This window comes from Ictalurus furcatus, chromosome 10, assembly GCF_023375685.1.
Source record: "Ictalurus furcatus strain D&B chromosome 10, Billie_1.0, whole genome shotgun sequence".
NCBI classification, from domain to species: Eukaryota; Metazoa; Chordata; class Actinopteri; order Siluriformes; family Ictaluridae; genus Ictalurus; species Ictalurus furcatus.
In genome coordinates this window covers 21,445,545-21,467,926 of record NC_071264.1, presented here as the reverse complement: position 1 = coordinate 21,467,926, position 22,382 = coordinate 21,445,545, and the positions used below count along the sequence as shown (strand labels likewise).

The 22,382-nt window shown below is 39.3% G+C and overlaps 1 protein-coding gene across 4 annotated transcripts in view; it reads left to right on the top strand.

Annotated features, from left to right (window-relative positions):
- The window catches only part of arnt2 (aryl-hydrocarbon receptor nuclear translocator 2), a 133,598-nt gene that overhangs the window by 2,499 nt on the left and 108,717 nt on the right, over positions 1–22,382 (top strand). For all 4 annotated transcript variants that reach the window (XM_053635574.1, XM_053635572.1, XM_053635571.1 and 1 more), the window contains exon 2: positions 14,432–14,546. In XM_053635574.1, the coding sequence (XP_053491549.1) occupies positions 14,432–14,546 (115 nt within the window). The remainder of the gene's footprint in view (positions 1–14,431; positions 14,547–22,382) is intronic.

Sequence of the window (22,382 nt, the reverse complement as noted above, 5' to 3'; positions counted from 1 at the left end):
ATAACAAATGAAAATTCCAGTGAAAACGCAAACACCAATACTCACAGGATTCATAACCTAACCTCCACGTTCCGCCGTGCTTTTTCTCGTTCTACGTGTGAGATGCCCATGCTGCGGCACGTGAAAACATCATCAACGTGCCTTTAAAAAGGTCAGATTGGACAGTTGTAACTTAGTAGTTAAAACAGTGGACTTCTGATCAGGAGGTCATGAGTTCAAGCCCCAGCACTACCAACCTGCCACTGTTGGGCCCTTGAGCAAGGCCCTTAACCCTCAACTGCTCAGTTGTATAAGATGAGATAAAATGTAAGTCGCTCTGGATAAGGGCGTCTGTCAAATGCCATAAATGTAACTATATCATCAGTTTCACAGGATGACAAATTTTCATCATAGGAGGAATTATACCGGTATATCATGCGCTAAATCCCGAGCTCTGCCTCTGACCGTTACAATGCACAGATCCTAGAGACTCCTTCTAAGAATTTAAATAAATGCTCCCTTACCATATCAATGCTAAAACATTTAAATTTCTCACAAACCATGTTTTTAATCTGCACATTAGTCGGCTTAGATTATGTGGGGTGATAATGATAATACATTAGAACAAGCATGTAAATATAAACGTGTGAGTAGAATTATAGCCAGAATTATTGTCCGAGCTGCTGTTGTTGGAAATGAATCAACACTTTATGACCAAACAGTTTGATAATTCAAGCAGTGCTGTGGTGTAACAGTTTCTAAATACAGTGCTGAGTTCAAATCCTAACACATCCAGAGAGCCACTGCTGGGCCTTTGAACAAATCCTCAACTGCTCAGCGCTTCTCTTGGCTTGAATTCTGTCTGAGTTGTAAGTCTGCCAAACGAATAAATGTAAATATGTTCACGAAGTAGTCCTCCTTATGGATTATAATGCACCATATGTTGAGGAAACGTTTTATTTACTTAGAGGTAGGTTGGGTAAAACGTACATGTCGTGCACATGCCTCCTTCTGAGTAAATAGTTCTTTGGAGCCTTTAGATAATTATCGAGTAACGAATGTATATCTGGCAGCTATCTGGGTTGAGATGTGGTGGTGTGGCAAAGTGCCTCGTGGCTGGATTTATAAAGAAAGGAGGCTGTATTGGCCACAGTTCAGCTAACACACTAACGCACCTGAGTCAGCCTGTAGGGTTGTCCGTTAAAATCCCAGGTCTGCCAGAGAACCACTTTTATTCCAATGTGAATAGAAACAAATGGAGAGATGAATGTGGTCTAATTAACCGAAAATTGCCTGTCTTTTATACCGATTGTGCCTCTGACTTATTCAAGCAGCTAGCAATGCCGTATGTCATGATAGTCACGACGATGGAGGCGTCTGTGTAGGCCAGTCCTATTTTAGTCTTACACAGAGATCTGGTAGTGATATAACAACTGTAGGATGCAAAACAGATCAATAGATATTTTTGTAAATCGGTTTTGTGTGATTGGTATTATAACAAGAAAAGGACAAACGGGCCCCATTTCCCTCCTACACACCCTCATACGTAAGCTCCAACACAGATAATGGAGTACATTACACAGATTAGTTACCAATTAAGGACACTATCTGCATACAGGGCAGGTAATTGGGGTGTGATGGAGTGAGGTGATAAACTGCCGTAGTTTCCTAACTGAGGGGATTCTGAACAGCTCCACGTTTGTTGGGTAGATGGTGCTCGGCGATAACTATTTACTAGTCGACCAGTCATTTAAAAATAGTAGTTGACTGGTCATCTTTTCCATAGTTAAATCCAGTGGTGGACAAAGTGTTGAGAAATTGTACTTTAGTGGAAATAAAATCTTAAATAAAACATGAAGCATCCAGCCAAATTTATGCAAGTGAAAGTACAAAAGTTGTGTCTCAAATATTAAAGGGTAAATGTTTTAAACTGATGCCATGTTATCATGTGAAAACGAACTGTTATCTAAAACCGTTGGATGTTTTTTGTTCTACAGCATGTCCCAAAAGTCTCCATATGTAGGGGATTATTTAGGCCAGGACCATGTCAGTTGTGTCTTCGTCAGTGGATGTTCGTGGACGTCCACTTCTCGGTTGGTCCGTAACACTTCCAGTCTTCTTGAATTTGTTAAGTTTGGCAACAGGGTCGTGTGTGATGTGCTTACCATGTTTCCTGTTAAATTCCATCGCAACCTTGCGGCAGCTTCCTGATCCAGCCATGAGAATGATTTCAATATGTTCTTCATTTGTCAAAGGCATTCTTAAGGGCTATCTTAAAAAAATAAAATAAATAAACAATAATTTTATACACACACACATATATATACACATACACACACACACACACATACACACACACACACACACACACATACACACACACACACACACACACACACACACACACACACTATGTATGAAACATTTTGGAAGGATTTCCCCTGTGTATAGAGACTTTTGGGACACTCTGTATATCAACTGTGTTATTTTGCCTGAAAATATCATTCAGTCTCTGTAAGCCTGCAATATTTACCATGAGCTCCAATTTGATTCCCTGCTCAGCCAGTTATGTTAGCTACTTTTCCTCTGTTAGGGGCAGTGGTGGCTTGACGGTTAAGGCTCTGGGTTACTGCTTGGAAGGTCAGGGGTTCGGGCCCTGGCACTGCTGGGTTGCCACTGTTGGGCCCTTGAGCAAGGCCCTTAATCCTCTCTGCTCCAGGGGCGCTGTATCATGGCTGACCCTGCACTCTGACCCTAACCTCCTAACATGCTGGGATATGCAAAGAAAAAAAAAGAATTTCACTGTGCTGTAATGTATATGTGACTAATAAATAAATAAAGATAATAATGATATCATTATCATTATTACTGGAATGGATGCTCATCTAACCTGGCATTAGCAACAAAAACAGGCAAACTAAGTCAATTATATTAGGTTAATGTTGGCAAATTATTGCAACTTACTTGCCAAATGTTGCATGGCGAATGTAGTCACCGGTTTGCTGTGATATGACAAGCGTACAGTCATTGGCCAAATTAGGGAAGAAGAGACCTTTGGCATTTGTAATGAGTACTTTTGAAAGTCTAAACAAAAATGTAAGGAGAAATGGAAATTTGGAAATGTAACTTTTCTTTTGGAAAAGAGTACCAGTATTCAATTTTAATAATACTCAAGTGAAGTATGAAAATGCCAAAATAATACATACTTAGAGTAACGAAGTACAATTGTAGTCAAAAACAGTCTTATCTCTATTTTTATCTATATAATATATTTAATGTATTATTATCATTATTTTTAAAAATATTCATGTTTCTTTGCTTTTGCTTGCCATTGCTCAACAGTTTGAATGAAGCCTTCAGATACATTACCGATATAGAAATAACTGTTTTTGGGTTGTATTCACTTGTGTTTTAAATATTTTTCTTTGCTTCAGTTATGTTAAAGGCTCTTCATCTGTAGACCACAGCACGCCATTTTTACATCACCAGGAAACCTGGCGAGCATGCCCAATCCTTAAAGCAAACCCCGGATCACCATTTTTATGAGTTTAGAGCCTGGTTCCCAGGACTGCACCCAGATTTAAAACAGCTTTCACACTTGACCGACCTCTGGATGCAAATGTCTTTGGGTCATTGTTTCAAGCATGAACACAACCCAAGCCAAATCTAGAAGTGCTGAGCATTCAGGAGCTGTCTGTTTGCGTTTTCCCAGCCAGGCTGATTGCAGTGCGTTCAGGCTAATCAGCATGAGCCGTGTGTTGACCCGGGACAACGGCGAGGGTCGCTGCTTGCTGGTTATTTCTGCTGATGAGCGTTTACTCCAGCTTTTAGAATCAACACTGACACCGTTGTCCAATTCTGAAACCTAAATAACTCATTTATTCTTTCTTTGGCGTCTTGCTGTATGCGCGTGATGAGTCTTCTCCGCTCTGTAATACAAACTCCAAAAAAAGACTTCATAAATAAAAATGTCACGAGGTTTCTCTTGAGATTTCGCCCGTTCTAATATTGACAAAATTGTGACAATATAATGAGTGGAGGGATGAACAGAAACAAAGCCCCAGACGAGAGCATGAAAGTCTCCTTTATTTAGGTTGTATGTATTTAAACTCTAATTATTTAAAGTAAAAAAAAAAAAAATCTATCTAATATTCTATGCACAAAACACCAACATGATGATAACATACTGATCTCAGAGCATATAATACTAACAGGCAGCGCACATTGCTTGGAAAAATCACATTTCCTTGTTACTGTTTACATATAAACATATAAGAGTTTTAATGTTTTCATCAGCCATATGCTGATAATTCATTATACAGTATCTATGGAATAAAACATGACAGGATGTGCTAGGAATATAATGATGGGGTGGTGTGTTGCGTGATAAATATGAGACAGGCTGTACCCTACTTTTTATCTGTTTATGGTTCCATTTTGTTTCATTTTGTTGAACATTCATGAAACAACGTTATTTCCTGTTATCCCTCACGTTCTAACAGCTATAAACAGTCGTTCTCTTAACAGCCTGTGTCCTTTATCTCTGTTGAAGTTAATAAGAGAAAAGAAATACAGCTAGAGTAAAAAACACAATGCCGTCCTGCGTTACAGCTTTAGCTTTGACCTTTACAATGCATTGACTGACGCTGGAGACTCCTTCCAAAATAAACAAAAATCGGTGTATGCTATACTATGATAACATATTGGAACAAGTGCATTAATTATAAAGCTTGCAGCCGGAATTACTGTCAGGAAAAAAAAATCAGTCCGATCAGAATCGACATCATTTACATTTACATTTATTCATTTAGCAGACGCTTTTGTCCAAAGCGACTTACACATGAGGAAATGACATCACAGTGGTATAAATTGTGATGCTCAACTCACAATATTGTTATCACAGTGATGATAAAGTATCATGACTAAGCCTGCATTCTCTTCTCTTCCCATCATATGTAATTCTCCTTGCTGGATAAGAGTTCAGTTAAAGTCCCCATGAAATCAAAATGGAAATCGTGTGGCGTTTAGTATGAATATGTCCGCTTTAAGGTTATCTATAAGCTAATGCGCCCACGGAACAACGACAAAATCTGCATTTAGAAGATATATGCATTCAAAATTTACACACACTCTCTACCACCAATAAGGCCAAACGGTTTTGATGATATCATTGTGCACTTCAGCTTCTCATCAGCTTTTCTGTCCAATCAAATGCTCTCTAGTATCTGAAGTGTCCCGCCCCCAGTGTTATAAAAATCCATGGTACTAACCGTCAAGTACAACTTAGCCTGGGCTGTGAGGTAAGCTAAAGGCTATTGGTTATTTAAAACAAGGGGAGGAGCCACACGATATGTCCCGCCTTACTTCCTGTTTTCAGTGGAAATTACGTCAACACATCGAATAACACACAGGGGCTTTAAAGCCTGAAAATAGTCATGAAGCAGTGTAGCATGAGTAGTCCCTTATACACTCTTCTGATAGTATTAACCATAATAATAATGACGCATATATACATCACTGTTGTCATGAAGAAATTATAATATTGCATTTCCTTGTTTTCTTTTTTCTGCCATACGGCATTTGTGCTCTAGACCTTTATAGAGCATGAGTCTTCTGAAGATCTGATCATTTATTAGAAGTGTTATCGAGCACGAGAAGGTTCCCTATATCCTGAGGCCAAGTCAATACGTGTAGACTGAGTAGTAAGCATAAGGAGCACATCAAGCAGAAAATTAAACACCCGCACATGGATTAAAGTTCTCCATCACCACGGCACATTTCTGTTATATTGATCATCTGGAGGTCGTTTTCTTTTAGATCGACGAAGCTTATATTTCCAAAAAGAGTTTTACAAGGAGCAGTTCAGTACAAATACAGCCAGAGATATTTCTTCGTAAAGTTGCTTTCATGTTAGTTTTAACATTTTTTTTGCAATAAATCTTCACACAGCCCATTTTTACTTTTTCCTAATTTCATATTTGTACTTCTACATTGTTAGGGTGGGGTCTTCCCTACTGGGAAGTCATAATTACGACGTCCGGTGCGTTCAGGTCACTGTGGCTGGAGTATGATAGCACTGTAAATGTTCTGCACTTGTATAGCGCTTTTTTAAGCTTAGCGGTTCTCCAAAGTGCTTTACACTGTTTCTCATTCGCCTGTTCACACACACACTCCAGTGGTAGCAGAGCTGCCATGCAAGGCGCTCGCCTGCCGTCGGGAGCAACTTGGGGTTCAGAGTCTTGCTCAGTGTACCCTCTCTTACCCTCTCTAAATTAACTACAGAAATACAGCAAACTGTATAAACTTTATCATTTCATATTATATTGTAATCGTATAATGCACACAATGTATTTTAGCTTGTTTTATTGTACATAAAAAAGTCTGACAATAACTCTCTGCATATACCAAACGCTTAATAACTGAAAGCAGCTTCTGAGACGAGTAAACGTTCAATTTCAACAAGTTTACCGTCCACTCCAGATGTTGCGTACATTGATTCCACTATGTTTTCTTACCGACACACCCCCCAACTCGGAAAATCCTAGGCATGGGTATTGTTAAGGTTTAAACTACTCTTACGGATACTGCTTATCGATAACGGTACTTTAACAGTATTCTTACCGGTACTTTTGTGTTATGATTTTTTTTTTATGAAAAAAGAAACAAATTGAGAACAGAATTAACATTGCTTTATGTTTTTTATTTTTATTTTATAAAATTAGTTGATTATTATACATGTATTTGTAAATGCACCAGTGTGAAGGCATTTTTTTGTGTTTAAGATTTATATGCTGCAGAAAAAAAAGATTTTATATGTAAAGTATCAAAGTTTCATTTGTAAAGTAACTGAAAGTGATGTGCATTTATTAGCCTAAATGTTTACGTACTGATTTATTGCTTGATTTGGGATTTTAAAATCAAGTAGAAAATATGTTGAATGCGTCATGTCGTTTCACCCGAATGAAATCAACGTCATTTTAACGGAAGGTAAGCAAAGCAATTAAGGCGATTTTACATTTTATTTTAAACGGCGTGAACAACGTCGATTTAGCATGACTTTAATGAGCATAAAGATGTCGGAGACGAACGTCGTTTCGATGCCGCGAGAGACCTCGATTATGCGATGATTATACATCATTGTTATTTGGGAAGGCTGCTAGCATGCGTACCTGACGTAGCTGGGGAACCAGAGACGAGCTAGCTAGGCGGTGGAAAACTTTGCACATAACGCACTTTCGAAAGACCCTTTAACAGATTGTTTGTGTTTCTGCCCTTACAAGCACAAATCCTGTTGCTCTTGTGGCAACGAGCGTTGTCTGCACGCATCAACTCTAGTGAAGTGTGAACACACTGTTGAACGTTTGGTTCTTTCGCCATCGTCACTTGTTGCGTGTGACAGATGGCCGCCGCGCACGAGAGATCTCACTTCTGGATTGCGAATAATGAAAATGCAATTTTCGTTAATATTCTTGCATATTATATTAATTATATAAAAATATGTGCCAACTGTATTATATTAATTAATATTATCGCAAATTATAGATGTGTAAGATAACGTTTATTTAGTAATAATAAATAGGAAATATATTTTCTTAATTTCTCCGGTACCGAAAAAAGAACCGATAGCGTCAGAGCTTATCGATACTACAGTCTTTCATAATTTAGCACCGGGGCCAGTTTAATCCCGGGGTTCGGTTCCCATCCCTAGAAAATCCAGAGCTTCCCACTTGGAATTACGGCTTTGTGGTGGCATCCATGTGCGTTCAACTTGTGTACGATCTTTCTGACATGACTTAAATGCACTAATATCCATCAACCAGCATTTATTTATTTATTTATTTTTGCTGTTTGGCTTGTGTAATTATGTGTAGTGTGAAACCAAACCAAATCAGCAAACGAACACAAAGTATCAATTTAGCTTTGATTTAAACTTGGGAAATGTACCAGTAGGTGAACATGCCCTAAGTATAATCGGCTCTGCTATTTCTATAGCATTGCTCACTCCTTTAGCACACTCCTGCTAAGGTTTATGAGCAGGAATCTTTAAAAAATACTGCAGTGGTTGTGTTCATGTCTCTAAGAAGAAGCATGTGTTGGCCTTCATCCTAACTCCTCTCAGGCTCGTAGCTGCTGTTTGAATGAGGACACTAGTTAGAGGGTGGGAACTGGCCATGTCCATTTGTCTTTATTTGGGAGAGAAATGAGGGTAGTAAAACGTATTCTAAAATACAGTAGAAGGAAAATCAATAACAGTAGAAGCAGCATGTCTTTTATTACTTTTGAAGCTCAGTAAAAGTACTTTGTAATAAGTGGCAGGTGTGATATTGGAACTTGGCAGAAAAAAGTAAAGGTCACCGATGTGTGAAAATTAATTTCAGTTTTATATATGTAATGAAATATATGAAATAAATTAGAAACACGTATTCTCAGGTCAAAGACAAAATATTTGCTTATTGTTAGAAAAAAAAAAATCAGTAAGTGTAATAACTAGAGATGCACAGATACTAAATTTCTCAGCCGATACCGATAGTTCTTCCTTTTATGCCTTCTTTTAAATGAATAATAATTAATTCCACAATTCTGGAAGAAATGCAAATAAAAACTTTATTCTCTCCATTTCAACATGTTGTTTCACAGTAACTGGTCTCATAAACACAAAACACATTACTCTAATTAACATTAACACATGAACTACATTCTGAAGATTTAAGTAAGATTTCCTAACTTATTGAGTGTTATTAATTCATATTATCAGAATTAATTGACTGAATACTAAAAAAACCTCCTGTTAGTCTTCACATTCACTCACCACAAACACAAGCATTTCTACTTCATCATTAACATCAAACTGGTAATATATAATATCAACTTTTTTATATATTAACATTAACTAGATATGAAATATACTACTCTACAAATATATTTTTCTGTGCAATATATACTTTTTTGTCACCTCATCTTCATTTAAATCTTTCGTCAGTGTACTGGCGCTTTAAAAAAAAATTTAGATTCGACTCCCACTTCACTGCTGCAGCGTCCGGTGTAAAATTTTAGCGGTGCAGAGTTTACAGAGATTACAAACTGCAGTTTTGTCGTTATTCCACACAAGAGACATCATCTTTACACACAGCACGAATTCGATGTTTCCCTGCCCTCTTTTGATTGACAGGATATAATCGGCCCTGATCATCGGATGTTTTTAAAGTAACGTGAAAAATTGCCTTTATCGGCCGATACCGATTACTGGCCGATACATCGGTGCATCTCTAGTAATAACCATAAAAATCATAATCATAATAGTTTTTTTTAAAACAGTGGTGTTAGAATTGTAATGTGGGTTATTATTCTGTATGACAAGTTTGCATTTCATTTGTAATTGTCTCTTTGGCAGTCATATATTATTTATGCAAAATATGCAAATGTTCTTTGGACAAGAAAAATTAGTATTTGTTCCATGTAGCTGTGTGTAGAATGAGACAGGAGGATATTTTCACTTTAAATCCCTCACCATTTCAGTTTTCCGTATGATGATATCAAGCGAAGAAAACACGAAGGGCTGGGGAGGGGGTGGGGTTGGAACGTGATTAGAAAGCTTCCTCTGTTTTACCCATTTTGCTGAAACCATTAACGCAACGAGTTTTTTTTCCCCCCGCACCGGCTCATTGGAAATGCAAATGATGCAGGACGAATAAAGAATGCGAGTCTTATTAGCACCTGGCCAAGGCCCCGAGCCAGCGAGCACGATTAGGAATGCGCAGGAGCATTCGGGGAAAGAGTCAGCCGTTGACAGGGGGACTGAAGGACACCGTGTTTAAAAGTCAGCCAGCTCGCGTCGGCTTGGCTTGAGCAATCCGGAGACCTCAGCACACACAGTCTCAAACATTAAGCGCGTACGGTCCGGATGTGAATATAGCGCCAAGCCTGTGGTTTGAGATTACAGATATTATTGATTAGCTGCTGTTTGCCGACTGTCTGAAGCCTTCTTTCTGAAAAGCTTGGCAGCTTGTATCACGCTGTAAACAAAAGGCCGGTGTGTCGTGGGATTTGCACTCTTTACCCTAAGGCCTGAGAGTGTTTGAAAAGAGTTCTTATTAGAATTCATTTGAACAAGTAACGGCTAAAAATGGAAAGAAAGAAAAAAGTATAATTTGGGACGGTATTGAAGCATGTTCGTTAACTAGCTATACGACTGTTTGCTATTTAGCTAATTAGCAGTATAGCAGTCTGGATGATTCACCCGTAACTAAATCCTACCAGAAGCCATAGCAACTGTAACGGAACATGATGAGTAAAAGTTGTGCTTGCCCATCTCAGAAAAGTCGAGCTTTACCTCCTGTCTGCTGAAGGTTCGGACACTGGAGACTCCTTCCAGAAATACATGCCTCACAGAAAACTTCACCACATCAACAATTTCAGAAGTCTTGAAACTTGTTTGCAGCGTGTCTGCAATATGAGCCTCTGTGTGAAGTTGTTAATATAGACACGATAACGTATTAGAATGAGCGCATTAATGTTAGCCTGGAACTACTGTGCAGTTACAGAAAAACAAAAATAATAACTGCCCGAGTTGGATACTGTGCATATTGTCCTGTTTTAGTACTTACTGTACTGTCTTGTGTTGTTTGCACACTTTGCATGTGCACTTTACGTAAAAATGCGTAGGTCTTATTTAGTTCTGTGTCATCTCATGTGGTTAGTGTGTTGTTTTGGTCCTGGAGGAACCTTGTTTCGTTTCTCTATGTACTGTACCAGCTGTATATGGTTGGAATGGCAATAAAGCCACTTGACACACTTGAGCTCAAAAAAAAAAAAAATCTGGTTTATGCCACACCCACTTTATGTTTAAGACTGACTACAGATCGCGTTATGGATATTTGGAGCACTACGTTTAAAAATGGATATGGATTCAGATCAATAAAGACGTGATCACGTTTGTCATTTATTCCCAGAGCTCGGTGAGTTTGCTCGAGTGTGAAATCTGTGTTCGTACCAAAGTGTGTTCTCTACTCCAACTAAAAACAGTGCTCTAGAGTGGAAGAAAGCGATACAACTAAAAATATCATATCACGACACTTCTACAATACATGTTATATCATGATATATAGGTTTGCTTACAAAACAGTAGTGTTGCATTTAAAAAAGAAGAAAAAAAAACCCTATATTTATACAGTGCCCTCCACTAATATTGGCACACTTGGTAAATATGAGTAAAGAAGGCTGTGAAAAATTGTTTATTGTTGAACCTTTTTAAATTTTGTTCAAAAAATTTACAAAAATACTCTGCGCTCATGGATATCAAACTATTGCAAACACAACACAGGTTTACTGACTATGGCCAGAGCCATATCCCCCTGCATATCTCTAGCCTTGTTTCCCACTGAAGCTAAGCAGGTTTGAGCCTGGCCAGAATCTGGATGGGAGACCTCCAGGGGAAAACTAAGGTTGCTGCTGGAAGTCGTATTAGTGAGGCCAGCAGGGGGCGCTCACCCTGTGGTCTGTGTGGGTCCTAATGCCCCAGTACAGTGACGGGGACACTATACTGTAAAAACAGGTGGTCTTTCAGATGAGACCTTAAACTGAGGTCCTGACTCTCTGAGGTCATTAAAAATCCCAGGACACTTCTTGTAAAGCGTAGGGGTATAACGAAATTCTCTATCATCCCCTAATAATCCCCATCTCTGAATTGGCTACGTCACACTCTCATCTCCACTAATAGCCGGTGTGTGGTGGGCGTTCTGGCGCACTATGGTGCACATCATCCAGGTGGATGCTACACACTAGTGGGGAGATTTCCCCCCATACAATGTAAAGCACTTTGAGTGTCTAGAAAAGCGCTATATCAATGTAAGGAATTATTATTGTTTATCCAAAATATAGGTGTGCCACAATTATTGGCACCCCTGTGAATTCATATGAGAAAAATATATTTGAAGCGGTGGGGGGTGGGATTCCTGTCATGAGTCCCAAAGCAGTTAAAAAAAAATGAAGCTGTGATCATTAGCGATTCACAGAGGAGAAAGAGAGAAAACCCGTGCATTTTGATTTCATTGGGAGTATCACCATGCGCTCCCACTGGAGTTCGCATTTCACTCAGCATGAACGATGACCCTGATCCGCTGGAGAAGACCTGAGGGAGCTCACATGGCTCTCCATTCTGGCTCTGTAGAGAACAGGACAAGGCCTTGCGTTAATATAATTGCTAGAGGAATGGAGGGGAGGGTGGAGAGTCAGGGCGGAGGTGAATGAAAACGAGACAGAAAGCCGTCCACACCGTTCAGTCTCGCAGAACGGATTAATGAGTTTGACCTGAGAATCTCGGTGAGGTCAGGAACATGTGGTGCAAGCAGAGAGCACAGGCAGTGTTTAGTGTCTTGCGAGCTTGTTTATTTCAGGCAAAAAATTATTATATACACACGTGGCTTCACCAAATAAAGCATAGATTGTGGACAGTACTGTGTGATGTGATTGTGGAGGGAGTGTTAGCGGTTAGACATGTAACGGTGTGAAAATTTTATATCACAATTATCGTGACCAAAACTATCACGGTATTGTTAAAATGTGCTGAAAATGTACAGAAAATACTGAAATCATTTAAACAGGTTTTATTTTTGACTATAAAGTGATGGATGGTGGTCTTAGGCATGCTGCGATAGTCGGTGTTCCTGGTGTTACACGCTGTTCAGCCACACACCCGTTTGCCTCTTTTCCCCCTCTCTTTTAAATCGCTTATGAATGCCCGTGCGGCCATGCGCATTCATTCTTTCTTTCGAATTAGAGGCAGTTCGGGGGCAGAAATAGCTTGAATGGTGGGTTCAATATTATTCTTAATGAAAAACACAACAACAAAACAGTACAATGACAAACTCGCTTATATTAAACCAAATCTTCTGCCATCATCTTGTCAGTCAGTTTACCTCGCTCTTCCCATCAGTCAGCTCGCCTCGCTCTTCCCGTCAGTCCGCTCGCCTCGCTCTACCCGTCAGTCCGCTCGCCTCGCTCTACCCGTCAGTCCGCTCGCCTCGCTCTTCCCGTCAGTCCGCTCGCCTCGCTCTTCCCGTCAGTCTGCTCGCCTCGCTCTTCCCGTCAGTCTGCTCGCATCTTCCCTTCACAAAAAAAAAACCTCAGTGAGATCCTATACGGACTGAAATAGTACACAAATGTGTACATTTGTTATTATTAGTCTTAACTACAGCTTGTATGCGTTTCCTTCTCCAGCCAAGGTGAGCACACATACGCAGCATTTAGTCTGTTTGAATCGAACCCTAGTGCGTTTTTCCCCTCTGCCTTTTTTTTTTTAAGGCAAGAACTCAGCAGTCACACTTGGGTGCGTAACAAAACAACAGGTCCATAAAAGTTTGATCGAGGTGCTCTCTCTGAACTCTAGTGCAGTTTGATTGCAGCAAGAAAGTCATTCCTCAATCAAAATGGTTTTATTTTGTTTGGTTTTTTAGGCGGGGGTTCTTTTAATTATGTCCAACGTGAGGACAAACCGGATGATCCGCAACTATCGATTTCGCTTTAATTCGGACACTGGTGTGCACGAGACCTAAACATGAACAAAGTATCTGTGTGTTTATAAGGGATTGTTAGAATTTGTTGGCTGTATTAGTTACAGTTACAGCTGATTAGGCGCAGAGTGTTCACATGAAACGTGAAATTTAAACTGAAGTGTGGCTACAGGTCTGCTCATGCCTGTGTATATATTATGAGTCTGGAAAGTTCAAATACACACCACATCAAATATTAATGGGAATTTTGTGCATTGGGAGGTGAGTGGTAGACTTTGTTGGCCTCATTAGTTGCTTTTGACCTGAGGCAGAGCAGTGGGAAGTTTTACACGACTCCTGCATGTGTCTTAGATGTTCGAGCTGTCAATGTTTCGCCAAGAACAGTAGTTTAGTCAGTGGTCAGTGTGTCTGAGCATGCATTACGTACAGGGGAATGGTGGTGTTAATGTTGTTTGGAGTAAAGGTAGGGCACGCATAGTGGGGTATGGTGCCTCCAGCTAGTATGTTTAATGAGAGCACATGCTTGTTGCAGATCCTTTTAAACTTTTGAATATGCTATTGAATACTATCTTGAGTATTCAGGCATCCTGTAACAGCTGAATGTTAAGGACGTTGAACAGTACTGTGTATAAGAACTTCTCCATAGTTATGTTTTCCTGGAAATTTATACACCCTTCCTTCTGTACGCAGTGAAACAATGTTCATTTTACCAGCGTGCCTGAAATGGTTTGTTTCTGTGGCAATTTCTATAACATTGGTTGCAAACCTGTAGTCAGAAATCTGTTAAAAAGCTAAACAGCAGGGGCAAGCAGACCTTTCCTACCCCTCCTTGCTAGCTAGCATGCTTTAGTTTGCTTGCGTTCATTTCCAGAGAATTGGAAATATTTCGCGACTATACAGTATGACTGTTTGTTTTGAACACTATTTTGTTGTTTTTTCTTTAGAGATGGGCACAGATCTGCCTGGCCCGGTAACCATGGCAGGTGCTGTTGTGGGTGCAGGGCAGGTGAGAATGGGGGGCAACATGCCAGGACGAGGGGGCAAGAGGAGATCAACGGGGTAAGTAACCTGTCTCTTACATTTTGAGCTCATTACCAATGGTGATGCCTTGATGCGTGTTGAGCTGACTCACCCGAACTGATTAGACATCCGTGATTCGGAATCAACGTGCTGCAGTTATATTATATCATGATTATTTCATTTCAAGCAAATCGATTGGCTCTTACATTTCTACTTGGAGGCCTTTCTGTCAAATGTCATATTATATTGATCATCCCATTATTTAATATGTCATATATGTATAAGTACAGGTCGTGAGATTGCTTACTGGTCCAATATCAAGCTAGCTATTGTCCATACCTGTGGTCTGTGTGGCCTCTGAGAGAAATCCAGTCATTCATTTTAGTTTAGTTGTTTAGTCATTTTAGTCATTTATTTTAGTTTACTCCTGGCACTCATTTTAGTTTACACTGTAAATCCACATAGTTACAGGATGCAGCCATTTTCTCAGATGCTGCTGGCTGTGGACACTAAAAGCACCCTTCTACTTTATTTAACATCCTTAATTGAATCACAGTGAACTGCTCCGGCTTGTTGGATCTCAGTGGCTGTAAATCTCATCAGCACCAGCTAGGGCTAAACACTTCATTCCTTTAAGCCTACACTGTAAAAAAAAAACTGGGCTGTATTTATTCAAAATAAAATAAAAAAAACAAATTGGGCCAACTATTTGCATCAAGTTTTTGAGTAATTATTATTAAGTAAACCTATTTTTGTTTGACTTATTAGACATTAGACTATACATGTTTTCAACTTTAAGTTTTAAGTAATGCCAACTCAGTTTATTCAATTTACAGACCATAGTTTTAAATTAAGAATACATTATTTATTTTGTCTGTTGGAACGTCAAGGGCAATTCGTTTTGTTCTTGCTGTAGACCGAAGACATTTGGGTTTGAGATCAAAAGATGAATATGAGAAGAGAGATTAGAATTTCAGCTTTTATTTATGTGTATTTATATAATGGAAAATAAATGAATTACAATAATGATCATTTATGAGACCTTAATGTCATGATTAATACCTTCAGATAAAAGGGCTACATGAAATCATACCCTGATCAAAGAACGCATTGAGCAAGTAATTAATCCAAATGATAACAAACAACAGAAACTAAAGCTAAATTCTCAACAGCATAACTCACAGACATGAAATATGAGAAGCAGAAGTATATTATTCACAGAATCAATGGTGTATTACGATAAAATTGAGCCTGGAGAGAAATCACAGACTAGACTAATCTAATTTACTTGCAGTACAAGAACTATGTAACTAATATAATTATATAAAACATTTTGCATCAGCATGGTATATTAAGCGACCTTTAAAGCATTATAACGTCAATTTGTTCATAACAAAGATTCCTACCTTTCAATGCTGTTGGCTTCTCAGTGACGAAGAACTTAAGCTTTGTCACCGGGTTGCGCTCTTATTTCCTTCTTTCTTTTTAAAGTGTCGTGACGGACCTCAGACATGTGTACTTTGTGAACTTTCTCGTGCAGTCTTTCAAAAGTTCCAAAAGACCTCAAACTCCTTAAAATCGCACCGTCAAAACGCAGCCATGATCGCCTGTTTCACAAACTCCGACTCAGAAATGCGTTTCCCACAAACTCTACCAGCCAAATCTAATGGTGGCTTTTTAAAGTAAATATACTTTCAAATTCATCAGTGTTTCACAAACGAACAGATTTTAAACACTTTGTGTAGTTTACTCAGTATTATGTTACATTTTTAATAATTAAAAGTGTGTTTTAAAACTAATGCACATTAAGTAAGGTACTCAAAATATCAAAGTAAATTAACGTACATTCATTTGTTATTAATTGTTGAAAATGATAAAATAATTTTGTTAAAATGACAACCCTACTGAATCAATTTCATCAGTGTAAGCTATTTAGTCATAGTCAATTTCTACCTGCTGTCCAAGCTTCTCCTATTGTGTGACAGCTTCCAATCCAAGAGGATGAGATGTGTGTGCGTGTGTGTGCGCATATATATATATATATATATATATATATATATATATATATATATATATATATATATATATATATAATTTATTTTATAGTATTCATGCATTATTTTTATGAATGTTAAACTACAGTCCTAAATTAATAATAAAAACTCCCTTTCACTACACCTTGTGGTTTCTGTTACTCACTGCCTTTAGGAATATTATTTTACTTATGTTTACGTTTGATTATAATGCTTTAATTAGACATTACATATCTTACTCGCGCTCCCACTCTGTATCTGCTCGTCTACACTGCACGTGATCAGCAACGCGGCCTCGTTTCTAACACATCACTTCCGTTATAATATACGACAGAAGTTACACTGCAAGTGCGCACATACAGCATATAATGACAATAAACTTAAATTAAACTAAACCTTTTTAAGCAGCTTGCACCAGTTTCCCCTGCCCCTTACACACAGTGGAGCATTTTGGATACAAACATAAGTTTGTCCTCGTGCATCAGTTTGATTTCCACGGTGTTCGTGGAATTCTCCCCTTAAAGGACTTGGAGGTTACACACTTTCTTCCTTTCTTCGTGATGATTTCGCCTCTGTCTGATGGTGACTGAGGTCATGTTGGGAATAAAAGGTAACGCTGACAGAAAGTAAACTGAAGAAAGTCATTGCCTGTGAATCTGGGTGTCTGCTAATGCTAGCGTGCGTATGATGTCATGCGCCATCACCTAGAAGCGGCTTATACTTCCGGTTAGTAAAAAAAAAAACGCTAGTGTTATATTTGAGATGATATGATATTACCTTTCTAAAATCCACACGCTAGACGGTAGTGCGGAGTGCATAGTGTAAGTGTACAGTACTTCATTTGGGACACAAATTTATTATTTACTCTCCGAAGCGTGTTTTCGGAACAGAAGTAACGTAATGAGTAAACATGCCTTGTGACGCGCGCAGACCAACTAATCGATAATGAGATTTTCACAATCGATTAGTTGTTGCAGCTCTAATTAATATGTATATGTGTGTGTGTGTGTGTGTGTGTGTGTGTATATATATATATATATATATATATATATATATATATATATATATATATATATATATATACACACACACATACTAACAGATGACTGCATAGTGACTGGATTACATATAATGGAGATTGTAGTGTTGGGCAATAAAACAACTTGATTTGTATCAGGGTAAAATTGTCCTTAGGGTATTCAACATAAATAAAGTTTTAACACCTAACTTACACTGAAATAGCCAACAGATGCAGCCTGATCACGGAGCACATAAGGTTGGCATAAATCCAGCCGATCAGGCTGCGCTCTGCTGAATCGCAGACCCATTTAGAGGAATGGCAACTTTATGTTGTGTGATGAGGCCTGAGAGTGATATCTTAAGTGTGACCAAGCAAGTGCTTTTATGTGAGTTTGGTATGTGAGAGAGTAAAGGTTGCCATCCACGATTTTGTTTTACCAATATCAGTGGGAAAATGTGCGATGCCCAAACTGCTAATTAGCTGTTAGGATTAGTGTTGTGTAATTGTAAGGGGAATTTTTAAAGCAGGGGTCAACACCTGGTGGACTGTGGTCTGGCTAACACATTAGTTCAGATATGGGAGACAGCTTGGGTGAGAAAGATGAACAGGCAAAGACGTATTTGTTTGTATCCCACATTAAATTCAAACCAGATTTGCGTCATTCTCAAAATATGGTGACTTTCTGCCCAGCAAACCTTTTTGTTGAATTATGTTTTCATATTGTGTTTGGAAACTGTATTTGTGACTGTAGTGTAATTATTTTTCAAATGAATATATAGTATTCCTGATCGTTAATGTAGTGCCATTACTTTAAGTCACTGGAGTTATTAATTGCCATTGGTGTCATAGGCACAGGCTGTTACACTGGTGACAAATTTCAATTAAAGACACATTTTCCAAAATGGCGTCAACAGCATCTCAGGCACACAGAGGTGTAACTGGTTTTCAGGACAAGCAATATTTCCAGCAATTTTACCAGCATGCCTACAATAGTAAAGAGTTTTTTATTGCTTGGGGACCCTTAAAGTTATATAGTGATGTATGTTAAATGATTTTTTTTTTTTTTTTTTTAAACTATGTCATGACCAATAAGTTAAAGTACAGATTAGTCACCATATTCTAAGAGTGACTCATTTTTCATCTATCCTCCTCAGAGTCCACGGTGCTAGTCAATAGTGCTAACATAAAGCGCTACTGTGAAACAAAACATAACCACTTTAAACCCTCTTATAACCCTCTTATAGCCATATAATAATTATTAATGATAGGCATTCCAGTGAGTTTATGGTGCATGATTGAATGTCAAAGTTCAACAAATTTGCAGTGGGTTTCACACACACGCAGTGTCTTCGGGCTGCTACACTGCCTGTTTTAATGATTTCCACTGAAATAAACAGGGATGTATCAGTCCTGAGTTATTATATCAGGGGTAGTACTAGCCTGAGATACTGGATCAGTATCGGACTGGATGTCCCATCTGGTTCTGGAGTCCAGGAACCTCCATGGCTCTGTGAACCCCCTGGCTCCATGATATATATATTTTTTAATTACTTACAGTGGTGTAAATCAGTTTATTATATATATTACTGAGTCCTTATTAACTATTAGATTCTTTGACTGCTCCCCTTGAATTGAATGGGTTTAATCCTCAATAACTCAAAACAAGAAGACTTATAAATAATGTAAACTTTGACCTAATGAGTTCTGTCGCTGAAACTTTCGGGAGCTCTATTGCTCCAGTAAATAGAAAAAAAATAGTATTCTACACATTTTAAATAATGTTTGTGAAATACATCTGTACTCACGGGGTTCGTGGAGTTTGGTTTACCATTAATGGGCTCCCTAGATGCAGAAACTTTGAGAGTTACTGTTTTTTGCAATCAAAATATGTGCTGTTGACTGATACAACACATGATGATTAGAGAATAGATTGTGTTAAAGCATGTCACCAAAACACCTCTGATACAATGGACAACTTGGGAACAGGTCTGTTACTGCGAGGATGTCGGTACTGGATTGATATCAGATGATACATGGAGCTCTATACATTTGCCGATCCTCATCACACATCGCGTGATCATAATTAAGATTTGACCCAGTCACATTCATGAAAGAAAAAAAAATCTAAGAATTAATCGCACTGCTTCCAGATGATTGTTTGCACTTGATCCAATGGATTAATCAGTGTGCAGAGAATTACTCGTACGTAGTTCAGTAGTTCATAAGAAGCAAGCAACATTACGCCTGGGCTTTTAAGCCAACACACACGCTGAGAGGACACGCACTGCAAGAGGCCGAGATTGTTGTTTTGCTGTACCATATGGTGTTCAGAACGTCCTGCTCAATCTGAGCAGTTGCTTTTATTCTTATTAATCGCATTAACTCTGAAAACATACTCGTATGCACGCCGTTTCCATGGATACACCACTTCAGTCGCCCACATGCTGGCGTCAGTGACACTGTCGTCAGTGGCATGTCTCTGGATTAGTGTACATCAACAGCGCACAATATAGAGGTCTCAGTTTTTCACACACAAGTCAATATACAGTCTGTGATGTTAACTCTGATGTACTGAAGAAAGTGTTGTGTTCCATGTTATAGCAATAGTGGACAAGCAGATTATTACTAGTCGCCTGGTCGACAAGTAAGGACAACATTCAGAAAAAAATAAAGCTCTACTACTTATTGACTTTTAGTCTGTTTTGGGCAAATGCCCCCAAAAGTAGTAAAGAAGGTGAAAAGTTTTTTAAATGCTGAGCTCCTGTGCTAGTGCAGCATGTCGGGATAGCTTGTTTGACCTATGACTCCCGGTGACGTTTTAAAATACAAGCACATAGTCAGTGATATCCATCTATCCATCCATTTTCCATACCGCTTATCCTACACAGGGTCGTGGGGGAGCCTGGAGCCTATCCCAGGGAACTCAGGGCACAAGGTAGGGTACACCCTGGACAGGGTGCCAAGTCATCGCAGGGCACAATCGCACACACATTCACACACTACCGACAATTTGGAAATGCCAATCAGCCCACAGTGCGTATCTTTGACTGGGGGTACCGGAGTACCCGGAGGAAACTCCTGACGCATGGGGAGAACATGCAAACTCCACAGCCGCTTGATTGGGAAACTCTACTATAGCACAGTGTGCAAATCCCACCTCTTGCTGCACTATACACACCGGCTAAGGCACGATCTGGCTGAAGGTAGAACAGTTTTCACACACATGTATGAGGAGCCAAATAAAACCTGCGTCCTCTGAGCATCTTGTTCTTGCATGTTTGGAGACTTTGTTTGATTCAATATGGTGAACAGAGCAGGCCTAGCATCACAGCACCATCTGTCAGACATATGTAAAATAATTGAATTAACACAGTGAATAGTTGAACAAACAATGGCTTGATGAGCTGGTGGGCCGGGTGAAAATACTTCACGGGCCGGATCTGGTCTACAGGCTATAGTTTGGATGTCAGTAATAGAGGCATGACCTCTGTGTCTGTCAGCCCCAGTGATGGAAGCCTGACTTAAAATTTAAGTATAAATCTAAAACTTGAACACAATTTTAGATTTTTTTTGAACAGAAGTAGGAACATATCTCAAGTACACCCATCAGCCATAACATTAAACCCACTGAGAGGTGAAGTGAGTAACATTGATTATCTTGTTACAGTGGCATCTGTCAAGTGGTGGGATATATTAAGCAGCAATTGAACAGTCAGTTCTCGAAGTTGATGTGTTGGAAGCAGGAAAAATGGGCAAGCGTAAGGATCTGAGTGACTTTGACAAGAGCCAAATCGTGGTGGCTAGATGACTGGGTCAGAGCATCTCCAAAACGGCAGGTCTTGTGGTGTGTTCCTGGTATGAAGTGGCTAGTACCTACCAAAAGTGGTCCAAGGAAGGCCAACTGGTGAACCAGCGACAGAGTCATGGGCACCCAAGGTTCACTGATACACATGGGTAGTGAAGGCTAGCCCGTTTGGTCTGATCCCACAGCAGAGCTACTGCAGCACAAATTGCTGAAAAAGTTCATGCTGGCTATGATAGAACACGTATCGCAGTTGCTAATTATGGGGCTGCGTAGCCGCAGACGTGTCAGAGTGCCCATGCTGACCCCTGTCCACCATCAGAAATGTCTACAATGGGCACGTGAGCATCAGAACTGGACATTGGAGCAATGGAAGAAGGTCTGTTAAATCATATTTTCTTTTACATCATGTGGATGACTGGGTGTGTGTATGTTGCTTACCTGGGGAACAGATGGCACCAGGATGCACTATGGGAAGAAGACAAGCTGATGGAGGCAGTGTGACGCTCTGGGCAACGTTCTGCTGGGAAACCTTGGGTCCTGGCATTCATGATGATGTTACTTTTTTTTGTAATTAACACTTTTATTGATTCACAAGTTAACACAAAGAGACAAACAACATATATAATGAATCAAACAATTTTAACATAAATCCCCACTATAACCTCTCCCCCTACCAACCTCCCACCCCACCCTGGTCCCCCCACGAACACCCCTGTGGTCAATAGAATATAAACTCACATATCCAAAAAATATTAATAATAATAATAAAAAATAATAATAAAAAATACACACAATTAAAAAAAAAAGGAAAATACAATAATCAAGTATAATCATAGACTAACCTCTAAATTATACTCTCCACCGCCCCTCCTCGAGAGTCCCCCAAAAACGCCAAATAACCGCTCCATTTCTTCCTGAAGGAATTCCCAACTCCCATCCTTCTGCTCGACACCTCCTCAAAGGCAGCCACCCTCCCCATCTCCACACACCACTCTGGAAACGAGGGCGCTCCATCT